This window comes from Anomalospiza imberbis, chromosome 3 (genome assembly GCF_031753505.1).
Source record: "Anomalospiza imberbis isolate Cuckoo-Finch-1a 21T00152 chromosome 3, ASM3175350v1, whole genome shotgun sequence".
In the NCBI taxonomy this organism is placed as follows: Eukaryota; Metazoa; Chordata; class Aves; order Passeriformes; family Viduidae; genus Anomalospiza; species Anomalospiza imberbis.
This window is the reverse complement of record NC_089683.1, coordinates 66156622-66172433: the sequence shown is the minus strand read 5'-3', so window position 1 is coordinate 66172433 and position 15812 is coordinate 66156622. Positions and strand designations below refer to the sequence as shown.

The 15812-nt window shown below is 37.8% G+C and overlaps 1 protein-coding gene across 4 annotated transcripts in view; it reads left to right on the top strand.

Moving 5' to 3' along the window:
* EPM2A (EPM2A glucan phosphatase, laforin) overlaps positions 1-15812 on the top strand; it is a 45286-nt gene that overhangs the window by 15155 nt on the left and 14319 nt on the right. For 3 of the 4 annotated variants that reach the window (XM_068184878.1, XM_068184875.1, XM_068184876.1), the window contains exon 2: positions 5405-5579. In XM_068184878.1, coding sequence (XP_068040979.1) covers positions 5518-5579 — 62 coding nt within the window. In that variant the 5' untranslated portion in view covers positions 5405-5517. Of the gene's footprint in view, positions 1-7; positions 130-5404; positions 5580-15812 lie in introns of those variants that run through there. The other variant, XM_068184879.1, reaches the window with a different exon arrangement.

Genomic DNA, 15812 nt, shown 5'->3' with positions numbered 1-15812 from the left:
TGTTTTTTTTAACAATCAATAGCAATTCAGTCTTGGCAAGATTGAGACAGATCCTATTTCAAAACATCAGAGATTGAATTTTGTTCACAGGCAGCAGGGAGACTTTTCTGACAGAATCTGGTGTGAAGGGTAAGTAAATTTGAATATTGTGAGTGTACTGAAGGAAGTTCAGTTAGAGTGATGTGTGATAACAAGACTGTGCAGTAGCACATTCAGATAACTGAAAATTGTATCCAAAATATGACTTGAGACTTTTCTTCATTGTTATTTTGGTATAAAAGGCAAGGAAGCTAGCAAAAACTTATTCTTTTATATGCTTTATTTTTGAGATTTTTTTCCATATGTTTACTTTCTGTTCTACTACTATTTTTGTTTTTAATAACAAATCTTTTATTCTTTGATGCCTCCCTGTTTATCTACCCCCAGAGTGCTTATAATATTAAACTCCTCCAGGGAAATTTCTAAGCATGAACTTAAGATACTCATTTACCTTGTTAAAGGACCTAATTTGATACAAATGGAATTACTTAAAATATTTAGACATGGTTAAAATTTTGAATTGACACTTAAAGTGTGCTGGTTCATGCAAAATTATGACAAAGATTATAGGAGTTAGTCTGTCCTCTGACTGATTTGTGAGTAGGTTATCTGAAAATTGCCTGGCTGCTTGTGGTTTGGGTGGGTTAGTTAGTTAATGTGTTTCAGGTTATCTAAGTAGCCCTGTGGTTTTTGAAGAGGTAGAAGTGAACTGAGAAACACCCTCACCTTACTGAGGTTTGGAAGTTGCATATCTGTGTTTTAGGGTCAGGCTAAGGCAGGGATGAAATACCCAGCACCTTTATGTTTGCTGTTGTGCCCTGTAGTTCCTGCGTACCTTCCCTTACACAACACAGAATAGAAAAAGTTAAAACTTGGAGCAAGGTGTGCAACAAGCAGGTAACTGGGAGAGCAGTGGTTAAGCAGAGCCTTTGCTGCAAAGAGTTCTGCAGAGACAGTGGGAGAGGCAATCTTATTTTTTTCATTTATTCATGTGGTTTTTGTTCACCACTCTTAATGCTGAAAAGAAATTTCATTGACCCATATTTTGTTTATCTTTTAAGATCAAGCTGGTAATTTCTTCACTTTAACTCTTCTGTGCAATCTGCGTGCAGTTATTTTCTATGTCAAGATAAGTCTGTGCTGTTGGCAGACTTTTGAATTATATTTCTTTCATGCCTGCAGTACAGCTGTAATAAAATAGTAACTGCAGGTTTTTATGTTTTGTGGTTGTGCCTCATTAGATTGAATTTCAGAATATCTCTTCTAGTCTCTGCTTACCTTTTTCAGTCCTAGATCTTTGCACATATTGTATCACTTCCTATATCTGCTTCTGGTTTTCACAGAACCACGGAATTAATCAGGTTGCAAGGGACCACAGTGGGTCACCTGGTCCAACTTCCCTGCTCAAGGAGGATCAAAACCAAAGTTTTCCTTTGCTTCATTCTGGTCTCTTCCTTTCATTCTGGTCTCCTCCTTTTACCAGCACCATTTATCAGTTATATGGAGATCTTTGGTTTTATTCTTTTGTTTAGTTATTTGTACAGCCACTTCTTATGCTCCTTTGATCATCCTTCATATGCATTAAACAAGGAGCCATAAACTGCAGTCATGCAGATTTTGAAAGAGCCCTCTGTGAGGCTTGAGCTGTAAGTGGGGCTACTTAGTTGCTTTGCTCTCAAGCAATTCCCTATGTCAGTGGATTTTGCACAAAAGGATCTGCAGTACAGACCAACCAGTGCAAAAGCAATGAAAAACTTTATAATTTAATGCCTATAAACTTATTTTAATCTTTCTCTTTCAGATAAGCATTTTTGCTGTGAAGACTCACAAAGATAGGTTTTAAATTAAAAAAAACCCAAAAAATGGACCTTATTAAAGGAAATAAAATTCTATCCTAGAAGTTAAACTAGGACCTGTATATTCTAATAAACTCTTCCAGAATGCTTTTCTTCTTTAAGGAAAGCAAACATGATCAATTAACAGGAAGATCAATACTATTCAAATATCCCTTTTTATGGTTGGATTTTACATGTTTTCAAATGATTGTGTATTTTCTTCCCAACGATAAATAATTAAACCTGTGTTTTGCCACTTGGAATACGAATAAAAAAAAGATGAAGAAAAATAATCATATAGAAATGGGTTTAGCTGTAAAACCATGTGTTTGCTGTTGTGTGAGCCCTCTCTCAAATGACATTTGTGTTTATTTTCCTTTTCTTCAAAGATGAACACGTGAATGTTGTCTTATGGCTCCAAAATATGGTGGATTTCCTGAGACAGATTGTGCTAGCAAAAGCATGATGTGGACTGAGAAAATAATTTTTTCTCATTTTGAAACTTCCTTGTTAAATGGATATTGTGAAGCAAACTGTGGTGAGAAGCACTTTTGTAATCATGTGGATATTACCTGGGTAGTGAAACCTGATCATTTTTGGTAATTGCAGATTTTCATAATTCCCTTAAGAAGTATAGTGAATTCAGCTTTCTGAACACAGTCATACTGAACACTTTGATCATACTGTTCCCTAAGTTAGTTGTTATTGAAGATGGTAACACTCTTTCCTTCCTGTATGAAGCTATATTGCGTGTGAATATATATGTATATGTTGAAAATATGTTGATGTACATTCTGCTGCACAGATGTCTTATTTCAGTAGGAAAGTTGCTTAATTCATAGATCAGTATCTAACATAAGGAGTAGTAAAGAACTAGGCAATTATCGTAAAATATGATATGAGTGTAAGCTGCTACTGTTTACCTGATTATTAAAGGCAAACCAGAACCATGCCTTTTGAGATTCAGGTCTCACTGTAGGCCACAGCGGGAAGGCTGAGGCTCAGTGGTGCACAAAAATCAACAGCAATAAATATTCATTACAGAAGACAGTGTTTCAGAATGAGATTTGACCAAACCTGTTTGAGGGAACAAATAAAAAAAAACATCTCATGCCAGCTTACTCTTGGCCCTGTTTCCATATGTGGTTTCAGGCTATTTAAGGGAATTAATGATGGTGGAGGTGGTAAGGTTACAAGGCATGTAAGAAGGCAGAGAGAAGGAGGAAGGTCATAGAGAAGGAAGGAAGGCAAAAAAGGGACAAGAATTAAAGCTGAAGAAGAAGGATAATGAACTGTAAAACTGGCAGGTGGCAGAAGTGCACGCTCCTCAAGCAGCAGCAATTGGAAATGGAGCAATGGGAAGCACATGGTGGGTACCTGTGCACAGGGAAGCACAGGGCTGGGAGTAGCAAAAAAGCCAGAGATCCTGAGAACACGGTTCAAAATTGCCATGGTGCAGTGAGGGCTGGCAACTCCCTGGGGACTGCAGGGACTCCCCATGGGACTGGCAGTCAGGAGCAGGCAGCCAGGGGCATGAGGGCAGCCCCAGCCCCGAGCATCAGGCATCTCCCTGGGGACAGGGAGGATGGGACAGGATGGGACAGGACATGGGCCTATGGGCATGTGGTGGTCAGGATCAGACACAGCCTCATGATGGCAGGACATGGCCATGGTGATGTGCATTGCTACAAACTGTTGTTGGACAGTAGAATAGGGAAGGCAAGATGTGGTGTTTGTGGCTGTATTTTGCTGAATGTATGAAGTCATTAATTAAATGTCATAAACATCCAAAGATTTTGTTACACTGTTGTATTTGTTGATGTATGCTGTTGTCTTCTTGTATTGTTTAAAAGTGGTAAGACTATGTAAACAGTTATAAATGTGAGATAAAAATATAGTGGTGTGATTTGTAGCTTCTGAAACTGTATTGATCTTGTTTACCTTATTTATAATCAAAATAATCAAAAACTATGTGATGCATAATTGCTCAGCAATGTGAAAAAGAAATTAGTTTTCTGCCTCATATTTTATTTTTCATTTTGGTAAATAATAATATTTCAAAATTATGATAAAATGGCCTGCACGTCATCTGGAAATAAGGAGATGGTTTGAGCTTTCCTCTTAAATGTTATTCTTGCTCTCTAATCATTGCATTAATTCATGTCCCAGAATGCTCTTGCTCTAGCAAATTTCCCTAACTGTAGTGATTGAAAACTGGTCATGCATTTACGTGCAGTGGGAAATTGAAGATATTCCTTTGGGCATAATTTTTCTCAGAAATATTTTAACATCATTAATAATGTATAAGTGTAACAGGCTTAAGCAAGCCATAGACTAGGTCACTTCTCATCTGCACAATAATTATTCCTACATGGCAATTAGTATTACAATAAGTATGTAAAAATGGTACTGGGGGGAGAATGTACATGTACTGTATTTTTGGAGGCTGGATAACCTTTTGATTGATGATACGACCCACTTCAATTCAAGTTGCTTACTCTGGCATGGTATTAAAAACAGGTTTTCTGACTAAAGCTCACACTACTGCTGTAAGAGAAGAAGAAGGGGTAATAAATATTAGTGGAAAATTGTAAGAAAAAGAATCTTACTTTAAACTAGGCTGTTTAAGGTAGTTGTGGTCATTCACCATTGCAATTGTGACTGTCTCTCTGTGGGTCACTTTGGGCAGTTTCTACTGTGTATGAACAGACTCTCAAAGCGAGATGTGCATTTGAATACAACAAAGTGATTGTTTATTGGTCTGCAAACATAAAAGACAGATAGAGATTAATGAACTCCTTGGCTAGATATCCAAATGTGTCTGGTCTGCAACAGGAATCTGATGAGTCTGCTGGCCAGGCAGCTGTGAATGAGGTGGAAGAGGGCCACCCTTCTTTCCCCCTTTAAACAAGTCTGCCTTGTTTCTACATTGCTGTCTGCCACCTTCTTTGGGCTTTGATGTCTTTACACATTGATGTTTTTCCTCTTGAATCCTTCAGCAGGTAGCTTTTTTGTGGTTTTACCTTTCTGAGCATGCATGGCTGTCCTCTGAACTTTCCCTGAGGTCTTTCCCATATCTTGGCAACTTCCTTAGAAGTCAGCCTGAATCAAGGTCAGGCTGCCATGGCATGTCTGAGACACAGCAAGATTGATACCCTAGGGAGAGGTCACTAAGCAAGACTCTGAGGTCACATACTATGAGACATAAAATGAGGAACTTAGATGAAATTAATTATTCCTTACATTGTAAGTGATTTAGGAATTTTTAGTATTGTGGAGGTTTTAAAATAACCAATACATTAAAATATATTTTTAAAAGTAATCTACAAAATTTTATTTTAATGCTGAACATTTGCTTTGTGGCAGTGCTTCTGTTGCCACTATTTCAGTTGTTAATAATGCAGTTTGAAGAAGCAGGAAGAACCACTCCTGACCTTGAATGCTCAGTTCAGATCTCCCTGCAGTTGTGGTTTTTTTTTTTTAAGATTATCCAGATACACAGCCTGCAACTGTCCTTTCTTCTGTTCTAGGCAGTGGGCCCCATCATGATCGAAGTTGTGTTTACAACCAGAGCAACATAGTAGATGGAGTTTACTGCCTCCCAATAGCACACTGGATTGAAGTCTCTGGGCATACTGATGAGATGAAACACACAACTGATTTCTATTTTAATATCGCAGGACATCAAGCTATCCATTACTCCAGGTAAAAGAAATGTGCAGAGCTTGGCTGGCGTCAAATGTTACAAACAGAAAATCTGAACTGGCATATCTGAAAAGTGCATTTGAAGTAAGGAATGTTTGTATGTATGTAACAGTAAACTTTAACAAAGATTCAGCACCTCTTTGCAATTAAATGCCAGTTTAGCACACCCTAAGTTCAAGGATACCTGTACCCTGTATGGGTATGTTATGTTGCATCACATCTGAAAAAGTTTTGTGGCAATTTTTGGGTAGTCATTTTCAAATGCTTGTCTATATACCCGTGTAAAATTGCATGTATGTTATGTGTTTGGTTTGGGATGATTTTACTGAAGAACATGTCCTGGGAAACAAAAGTGATATAGTCCAGCACCAGAATTTACTGGTGACATGTTGTCGCTCTTGTGTGGCAGCCACTGCAATTAGTGACAGCTGCTTTTGATGACTTCCACTTCTGGGCATGTATTTAACAAAATACAAAAACTTAGACAAGCCTTAAAATGTTTGTATTCCATAGTGTTCACTTGAGTCCACTGTCCTACTGGTGAAGCATCCTGGCTTGAATAAAGAGACAGTAAAGGAGGGCACCAACCCTTTCGGGCTACAGATGAAGCACAGGCTGTATTTAGAGCAACAGGCTGAGCACTGGAGGTTAGCAAAGTGACACTGAGGAATTTGGGACCCTGTGTAGCTTTTTTCCCCATCTCCAGTCCATTGATCCAGCAGGAAGTTCGTGGATTGATAATAGTTGTGTGAATGCTGGCAGTCCTGATATGCCACATGCATTACAGAACAGTTAGTTATCCCAAAGGGATATGTATTTTTTTAAGAAATCAAACCACCTTTTACTTTCATTAGGCCCTAGCATTGTTTTGTGTGAATTTCTCCAGACCATTTTATCAGCTACACCAACCTCACCATTGTGTCTCCTCTTTGTGCTCTTTATCTCCACCCTCTCACAGGGTAGGAAGGAGAATTGTCTTTTCCTCATTAGACTTGCAGTGTGAGAGGGAAAGCTTTCTTCCCCTTGGTATCTTTTGGAATAGCAGGGATTCATAAACACTGTCAGGCACACGTAGGTATTTATGAGACCTTTTCCCTGAGACCCCCTCAAGTTATATAGTACACCTGATAGACTGTAGTGTTATGTGGATCTTAAACATCTGTTTGCAATATCCTATCAGAGTAAAGATCTTGTTTATTCCAAAGCACAGACTTGTCAATCCCAAATAATCTTTGCTTGGCAGAGACATTTTTTGAGAAAGAACAACAGCTGTCAGAAAGTGAATATCTAAGTACCAAAGGCTAACTTATCTTCCTTTCCAGAGGCAGCAGCGATCCATTTAATTCCACCTTATCTGCATGACTATGTGTTTCAAAGATTAGGTAAAAAGCTGCAGATTCTGCTAGAGGATATTTGCAGAAAATTTCCTGGGCTGAGTAGTCTTTTGCAGATGAGGGTCTTCTCCTTCATTCCCTTCTCTCACACACATACCTTCATTGAAAAGCAACCTTATATGTACATCTTAGTAACTCTTATCTCATTTATTTGAGCTATATTAACTAAGTGTACGCTGTAACAGTCCTGTCACATAATTCTTTTTAATACTTTGAAGATAAGCAGCCTTAAATGTTTTTTAATTACTAACAGTTGGGGGCAGATTCACCATTCTGCTGGTTATAATAAAGCAGCCCAAAAAATACTAGCTATTTTAGATTTTTTTTGTTGTTTGCAGAGCAGCTGAAGTGAGCTGATGAAAATGCGTTAATTTGCAATGGATTTATTGATTCAGAGGAGTACTATGCAGATTAATCTAATAATTTTTTAAATACCCCATATACCCCCATATACTCCCCAAAGCAAAACCAAAACTCAAACAGAAGCAAAAAGCTAGTCCTTCTGCCTGTACAGTTAAATCTCATAGTATGATCACATCATGGTTTTCCAGCTAACATTACCGTTTTCCATGCTGTACTAAGGGCAGCAGTGCTGTAGGGAGCATTATGATCACAAATTCTGGGCCTTGTCACCACTTGTAGGATCTTTACAGTGGTGGAGGCTGGAAAGAAGTGATTTATCAATGAAAACTTTTGATGTGAGCTCATCCTCTATGTTACTCCACTTAATAGGACTGCCATGTGTGAATTAATGAGAAAGGAAGGTTTTCCTCTGTCAGAGGAGGTTCCCACATGAGCCCTAGGACTGATTTTATTTATCCTCTGTTGAATCACAGAAACAGTTGCTCTGAACTTTGTTGCCGTCTTGCTTCTTCATAAAACATGAGCTTCTGCTTTATCTGGGCTGCAGCAGGATGAGAAGAGCCTGCCTCTGGCTGGGACCAAAATCAATTTTGCACTATGCTGAGGCTGACAACAATGTTCTGAGGAATCAGATTTTTCTTATTGGATGTAGATGTATCACTCATAATTTAGTGAAATTACATTTAAACTTACATTTAGAGAACCCATTTTGTGTTGGCCATTCAGGTGGGAGAGTATATAATGTGGTTTTTAAGCACAGCAGGATTTGAAATAATTTCTTGTAAATGTGAAGCGGAGCTTTCCCACAGCTAAGAGTCACGACTCATACATTCATGGCATTAATACTCACTTGTTTTGGAGATGTAATGACACCTTTAACCAAAATCTGATTCAGGAAAAAAAATCCATAACAAAACAATCAGTTTCTTTTTTTGTGCTAGATATTACTGTAATAAGATGGTTTCAAACTGCAGGAAAGTTCACTTAGGATGAAGTAATTTCCAAAGTAAATTGGAGTTATTGTAATATTTTCAGAGAGAAGATGACTTCAGAAAATTTATGAATCTGGGCCATATTATCTCTGTTTCAGTTCCATCTGTGAAAGGCAGAAGTTCCTAATTTGTAGATGTAGTATACCTTATTATTTATATAAAAACATCTGCATTTCTCAGAAGAAAGGCATTACATAAGAGCAAGAGAAGGAATGATGCCTGAAATCACAAAATACTTTAATATGTTGAAGGCAATGATGCTTGATGGCAGAATTAGGTGCTATGGAAATGAATATCTCTGACAAGAAAAGCCTTCTAGTGAGTTTCCTATTTCCAGACTTGCGGCATTTCCTCGTTACGACCTCAAGCAGCTAAAGCGCTGGCTATCACTGCCTTGTGAGGCTGTAGCCACTACGTTTATGGGCACTCCAGGGTTGCGGAGTGTCCTGGCGTGGATAAGCAGCTTTGGTAGCTTGATGCTGAGAGGAAGCAAAGGGACGAGAGAAGGACACCTTGCCTGTGAAACTGAGAACCTTTATTCCCCCATGCGTGATCTGAGTGAATGGCTCTCAGAGCACTACAAGGCAAAATGGCCCCGGACAAAAGATTACAGCAGATTAAATAGGGGGTGGGCAGGCAGGGTGGAAACCTGCCTCACCCTATGGGGTAAAACCGAGGTAGGGTTTCACAGCCAATGGTGACATAACAAACAGAGGTGGGTACAGCGTTCTGGGACAAATAGGAATACAAAGGTGGGGTGATTGACACAGAACTTTCTGTGAAGAAGCAGGGAGGGGTTACAAGGTTGACACCCCAACAGGGAGTGACAACCCCTGATTGACAGAACCATGGAAGGAGAAACCCTGGGAGGAGTGAGATGATTGACAGGTAACTGTGGATCTGTGTGGCAGGAAATCTTGGAGCAAACAACCTGGATCAAGCCAATGTGAGGGAAAGTAGGGGTACCGAGAACAAGCCTAACTAACATTAATAAAATCCCTGACTAAACCAAACCAACCTACAACACAGACTGATTTTAGGTGTGTGCTTTTTGTGAGTCATATTTCTTAAATCTGACAAAGAAAAATAATTTTTACATGCCTTGCATGTAAAATGCAGATAAACTGGAATGTGTAAGTGAATTCCTTAGACAACAACCTCTGTAACTCTGGTATTGTATGGCTGTTAAACATTTTGGAGGAAAACATACAATTCGGAATCCACAATCAGGGGAGTCACAACATGAGAGTAGCCATGGGTCCTGACAACAATTTTTTGAGGTACAGGTTTCTTTAGTACCTTTTTTGCATTTTATATATATATGTATGCCATTAAATACTAACATCTCATGTTCATGTTTATGGAGTGATTGGGAAGTTGACAAATGTGTTGCTATTGTCAGTGGGGTTTTTCCCTAAGACAAAATTAAGGTAATGATAAAAGAAAATTTACTCCCATGCTTGGAAATATTATTTTTGTTTCTCAATGGTTGCAAATGAAATACAATTTATGATGTAGTATTTACAAATGCTTTGTGGCTTGTTGGTGAGACAGTTTCCTACAACACTGCCAGTAATATAGGTTATAACCTAAGTTAGGTGTTGAGTGGGAATGATCAGGAGAGTCACATAAGATTCCTGCTTTGTAGTAAATGTTAATGTAGATAGTTGAGTGAATGAAGAATGATCCAAGGCAAAATGGAGATGCTTCTTTTTTACCTTGTGGAGGTACTAGAGCAGTATTTTGCTCATGGAACACAGAATTTGTTTCTATGGGAAAAATGAGCATTTACTTGATTGATATGCATCTTTAATTAGGTGGTAAGCAAGAACTTGGTTGAGTATATTTGGTTCAGTATGAAATTAGAATTACCTTTGAAAAAGATACAAGAGTGAGCACTTTTTTTTTGGTCTTTAATTTCCCTTTTTACTGGTTGTAACTTATTCACAAAATAAAATGCCTTTCTGTTTTAAATATAATTCTTACCTACTTTTTTATTACTAAATTGTAAAAAAGGCTTTAAAGAGTAAGCTGTCACAAAAACCCCCTAGAGTGCAGTGACATGTGCTACCGTAATAGAAAGCTGCACTGATATTTTATGCCTACATTATGAATTAGGACAAGAGGTGATGATGTCTACAGAGATTACCGTAATTAACATTAAAAGCTGAGAGCTAACTGTCCCCTGTGCCTAAAGAATGCTTGTGATAGTAGAGAAAAGAATAAGAAATAATGAGCTCTGGAAAAAAATTCATTGATTGCGTTCTAGTAAAATAGTGCTGATCAAAAGGACTTAACATCAATAAGAGTTCATCCTTTGATTTCAGTACTTGGGGCTCTAACTGTGAAGTTATCTGGTCATTTTATACATTAAGTAATGAAAATATTCTAAGGCACATTTTTTGATCTGTTTATCCCATAAACTAGGATATCTGACTACTCCTTTAAATTGTTTCATTGTACTGAGCTATAGTCTGAAACTAATATAAATTGGAACCATTGTTTAGTTACCAATGGGAATTACCTTTTATAGAATGGTTCAAAGGTTAATTCAATTTTTTGTCCTTTGTGTGTCTTCATTTTTTTCTATGTCACCCCCAGTTGGAGCTGGGAAATGCTTTTACTAGCCTCTTTTGTGAAGAAAATGAGTTTCAAATCAGTGTAAGAAATGGCATTTAAGCAATTTTTTATTTAAGTTCTTGAAAGTGAAGAGGGAGTATGAGGCAACAGGGGCAAGAGTGAGAAGACAAATTATGAGGCTAGAATTCTATTTGGTTTTAGTCCTTATTTGTTTTCATTTATTTAATTTGGGTGATCTCTGTATTGGGTTACAAATGCATTTTTCTTCCACATTTGTTGTCCATCCAAACAAAAATCTTCTCCTTTTGTGAACTCCCCACACTGTGCCCTACATAATAATGGCTAAAACCAGGAAAAATTATTCTATTTTTCCAAGTTTTGTGATCTTGCATAGGCAGGATGGCACTCAGCTGGGATAGCCCAAGCCAGGCTACTCGTGATTTAGCTACAAATCTCAGTCTTGTGAACTGTGAACAGAAATAGAGTTAGGATGTGCCAGCAGTGCATTCACACGCCATGAAGTCGAATACTGTGGATGAAATAGATGGCTGGAACTCTCTTTTCAGTTATTTTGATTTTTTGAGTATTAGCAAATGACTGCTGCCAGCACAGCTCTGGCTCTCTTGCTGTTACCTACTGCCTGAGCACCCAAAAGGAACTTGACATGGAAACCCTGGATGTCACTCATTTCTAATTGCATTTCTTGTGAGTGCCATGGTAGCAAGGGAAATCTACCTTTAGAAAAGGTGATTTTGCCAGAAGAAAAAAAAGTCACACAGCTTCTAGATTAAAGATTTTTACATGACTGTCATCAGCATTTGAAGTCCCAGTATTACTTCTACCTACAGTGACTGGTCTATTAAACCTGATGAATTGCTATTAGCTAGCAGGCTGCCAGGTTTGTTACCTCCTTCTGTTGCTGAGGGACACAAATTTTTGGCTAGGCTTTGGGATGAAGTAGAAGTAATGTCTGATGAACAGTACACTGCCTATGTGAATAAGCTAAAGGAAATCTTAGCATGGTGTCTGGTTAGTCTTGTGAGTGTTTCATGGAGGTTTTTTTCTGTAGTCTTCTTTACCATCCTTCCACTCATATCTGGTTTTGGCAATGGCTGTTTGAGAATTTTTTATTTAGAAGGATGATTGTTCTGGAATGAGTATTTCATTAGTAAAATGGCAGCAAGCAGAGTCTGGCTGTTGATGAGAAGATGAGACCTTTAATCAGTTGGCCAGTAATGGGTAATATTTACTTAAAAACACTGTTGCTCTTTAAAATGGATCTTTTCATAGGTGTGCCTCTGCACAAAAATTATTTCCTTACTTCTTAAGAAAAACTTACAGTTCTGTGTCATTCTGGGAGAAAAAAACAGAAGGAAGATTGGGAACCCTCCGTAGAAAAACCTGGAGGAGTAAACATAGTTCTGTTTTTCTCTGTGGGATATAACAGAAAAATGTTGCTAGTCCAGTAAGTATGAATTTTATGTGGGGTATCACTGTTAGGGAGCAGAAACTATTGTTGCTTCTGATTTCTCTGTGTGTTTTACTGTGTCTCCCTGCCGCTTGTCCATATTTCTTCTGGAGGTTTTCAGCCCTTTTTCTTGCCTCTTTACTCTTTAACATTCAGGCTGTCAGCGAGGGAGTAAAGTTCTGTCTCCATTGGAAAGCAATTTGCTGGTGTTGCCGGCTGTGAATGAAATTGACTGAGATTGTGAAATCTTGGGCAATTTAGCTCACAGCTGGGATGACAAGGAAGGGGCAGCATCACTCTCTCTCTGAAGATGATGTTCCAGTTGTCTTGCAGATATTTATTTCCTCCTAGCTTTTACATGCATTTATTAGGTGCCGGGTAATTGCTGGCATTTCTTAATGCAGTTTATCCAAAGATAGCAGAACTCTTTCTGAAGAGTAGAGATTGTGTACACATCCTAATTGCTATTTAGCCTACCAGGAGGGAGTAAATTCAGATTTCTGGTTGTTGTTGGAAAAACTTCTCTAACACAACTCCATAAATTACACCTGGTGAACCTGTTGAACCAGGGATGTGTGTTTGCAGAGTAAACCTACTCTGCCTCCCCTTCCAGTGACTTTTTTGCAGGCACAGCTCCTAGGGCAGATTGGCCCAGCCAGCCTGAGGCTGACTCTTACAGAAAAAAAAGTCTCAGAGGAGGAGAGTTTTTACTCCCCAAATGTGAAAAGTGATGCCATCAGATGTTTTATTACCACCAGCTGGTTTGATGTTTACTTACTTGCTCAGTGTATACTATATTTCTGAAAGAGGTGATCTGAAAGTCAAAAAAATCTGAAATAAACGACTGCATAGTGATTTTTAATGAAATGGGAAAAACATTAAAGATACTTCATTTAAAACAGTAGCAAGCCATAGGTATTAAGTTAGGAATTCTACCTCTATCTTGAATAATTTTTGTAAATGCTGAGAGATAGAAATGCAAGTTTTCATGCTTAAATGCTCTAGATATTTACAAGATAATTTAAAATATGAGCCTCCATATGAATATATGGAGAGTCCTACTTAAAGGATAAAACATTTTTTATTAGAAAGGAAACTGGAATATAGCTCTAGTTCCTTTGAAGCGTGTCTCACAAACATAAATATTTTATTTCTCAAGACTAAATAGAGATTATCCAATTGTTTCTCTATTTCCCCATATATAATTTTCTTTCTACAAGGAAAAAAAAAAAAAAACAACAAAGAAATGAACTGCATTTGTCTTCCCAGGGAACATATTAAGAGGCTGAACTGAAAATCTCTTGTTCCCTACTTTAATGCTTGTACTTTGGGAAATTTAATTTCAGGGAGTCAGGTAGATAATCCCTGCTGTTGTTCAGAAGTTTAAAGTGCGTCCTTCCATGAACTGTGATAAAAATTGAGTCAAATGTCATAGACATTGCCAAGCTTTAAGAAATGTGTATTTCTTCTTTGGTTCAGTAGACAGCATGGTTTATAAGTTTAAATGAAATGTCTTTTTTCTTTGATGTGAAAAACCTAGTAATAGATTTTAAGCATCAGGAAGAGGATAAAGGCAAAATATGCATTTCAGTTTTAATACGGACACAAGAAAACATGGAATATATAAAAAATAGTATTTGAATAGGTGGTTGCTTGCTTTCTCCCCTTTCCTTCCCTCCTCTTCCCTCCCATCCATCAGCTGTGGGTCAGCAACGAGTCTCTCTGTGACTGTCATTCAGTTCAGGGGCTGGATGCTGGGTACTAGTACAAGGGGATAGATGCTGATGTTCTTCTACAGCCTTTTCTTTTTTAATTATTATTTTTTAGTTTAACAAACTTCTCCAGGACTGCCTTTTAAAAGCACTTCAGAACAGTTCTATCCAGTGCCATCATTTTCCCAAGGTGATGATCTGATAAGGAGGATATGCAGCTTCCCTAACAAGATAATTTCTCTAATGTTACTTCTTTCTGTGATCCAGCTGCCAGCTTGAAGACTTGGCTTTGTGCAGACCAGTCCTAAAGAATGTTAAATACTGCTTTCACTGCTGAAGACTGAATTTCTCAGCTTCCTTGTAGTAATGAGTTGCTTCAATCTGGTGAGATAAAAGGAGGAAAAAGCTTCTCAAATATATCTGTAGTCTTGCTAATAAGGTTATCCGCTATGTTTAACAAATGTATAAAGTCAAGCTTCAGCTGATAATGTAAACATATTTAAACAAACTTTAATAACAGTAGGTCACTTTGAAATATTTGTTCAAATGCTTGAAATTTCAATTTCCAATCAGGTTCAATGCTACTGCTAGGAAAAGAAAGAAATCTGGAAGGAACAAAAGGAGACATTTTTAAAAAATAGAGAACCCCTGGTAATTCAAGTCAGTCCTTGCACTCCAATAAAAACTACAGCATTGATTGTTCATAAATTTAACTCTCATGATTTTTTTCCCATTTTGTCATCCAAGATTTCTTCAAGACATCCCACTATACTTTGTAGTTTTATGTTAAAAAGGTACACATAGGTTCTTCTGGGGCCTCTTAGTAGCTCCATTACTATCCCAGCCTCAACCTTTGATGTTGGCTACTCATCCACCAGGATTATTAATCTTATGTTTAGAATCCAGAAACCAAGTACATTATCTAAAATGTAGTTTTCTGACAATTTTTTGTGGTAGCACTATACACATATTCCTTTGTTTTGACTTTGCTGTGAGAACACCTTATTTTAGATGTTTATGTAACTGATGTGGTGAGGTTAATCCCCTTTTTCTCCATATTTCTAAGATGTTTCCCCCAGCCTGTGCTGTTCTGTCAGCATGTATCTGTCTGTCTTTAAAATTCAAATAAATGTACTGAAGTGTGTTTAGAAATTCTGGATAAATTGGAATGAACGTGGATACAGAGCTCATCAAGGCTGTTTTCAGATGGTGCTACAGGGGATGAACGTACATCTGTCTCTGACTGTTGGAGTTCTGAGAGATTCCATTATTTTGTACACGTGCATATGGTGCCATGTGGATCACAAGGCCACCTAGCAATAATCTGTGCTTTGCAATTATGCAATTTTCATTAATACGTACTTGTTTCTGAACCATTGGAACGTATTTCCATTGGATCTGAAATCCTATATTTTGAAAACTGGATTAATCTTTTATTGTTTTCGCAGTCTATATTTCTAAGCAGCTGCTAATAGGTAAACTCTGAAAGAAGACTAAATATATTTTTACCAATGATTCCCGAATCTTCTCAGGTACTAACCTAAAGTTCATTTGTATCAGTTTAAGTCAATTTTGTTGAGATGATTTAACGTATAGGTGCCAGCAGTGGCATCATTCCCATTGCTAAGCATTAATGTTAGAAATTCTCATTTCTAATGCCAAGAGATTCATGGTTTATTGCGAGCTGGCTGAGTTTAGCAGCCTGTTGTTCTTGTGTTTCCGGG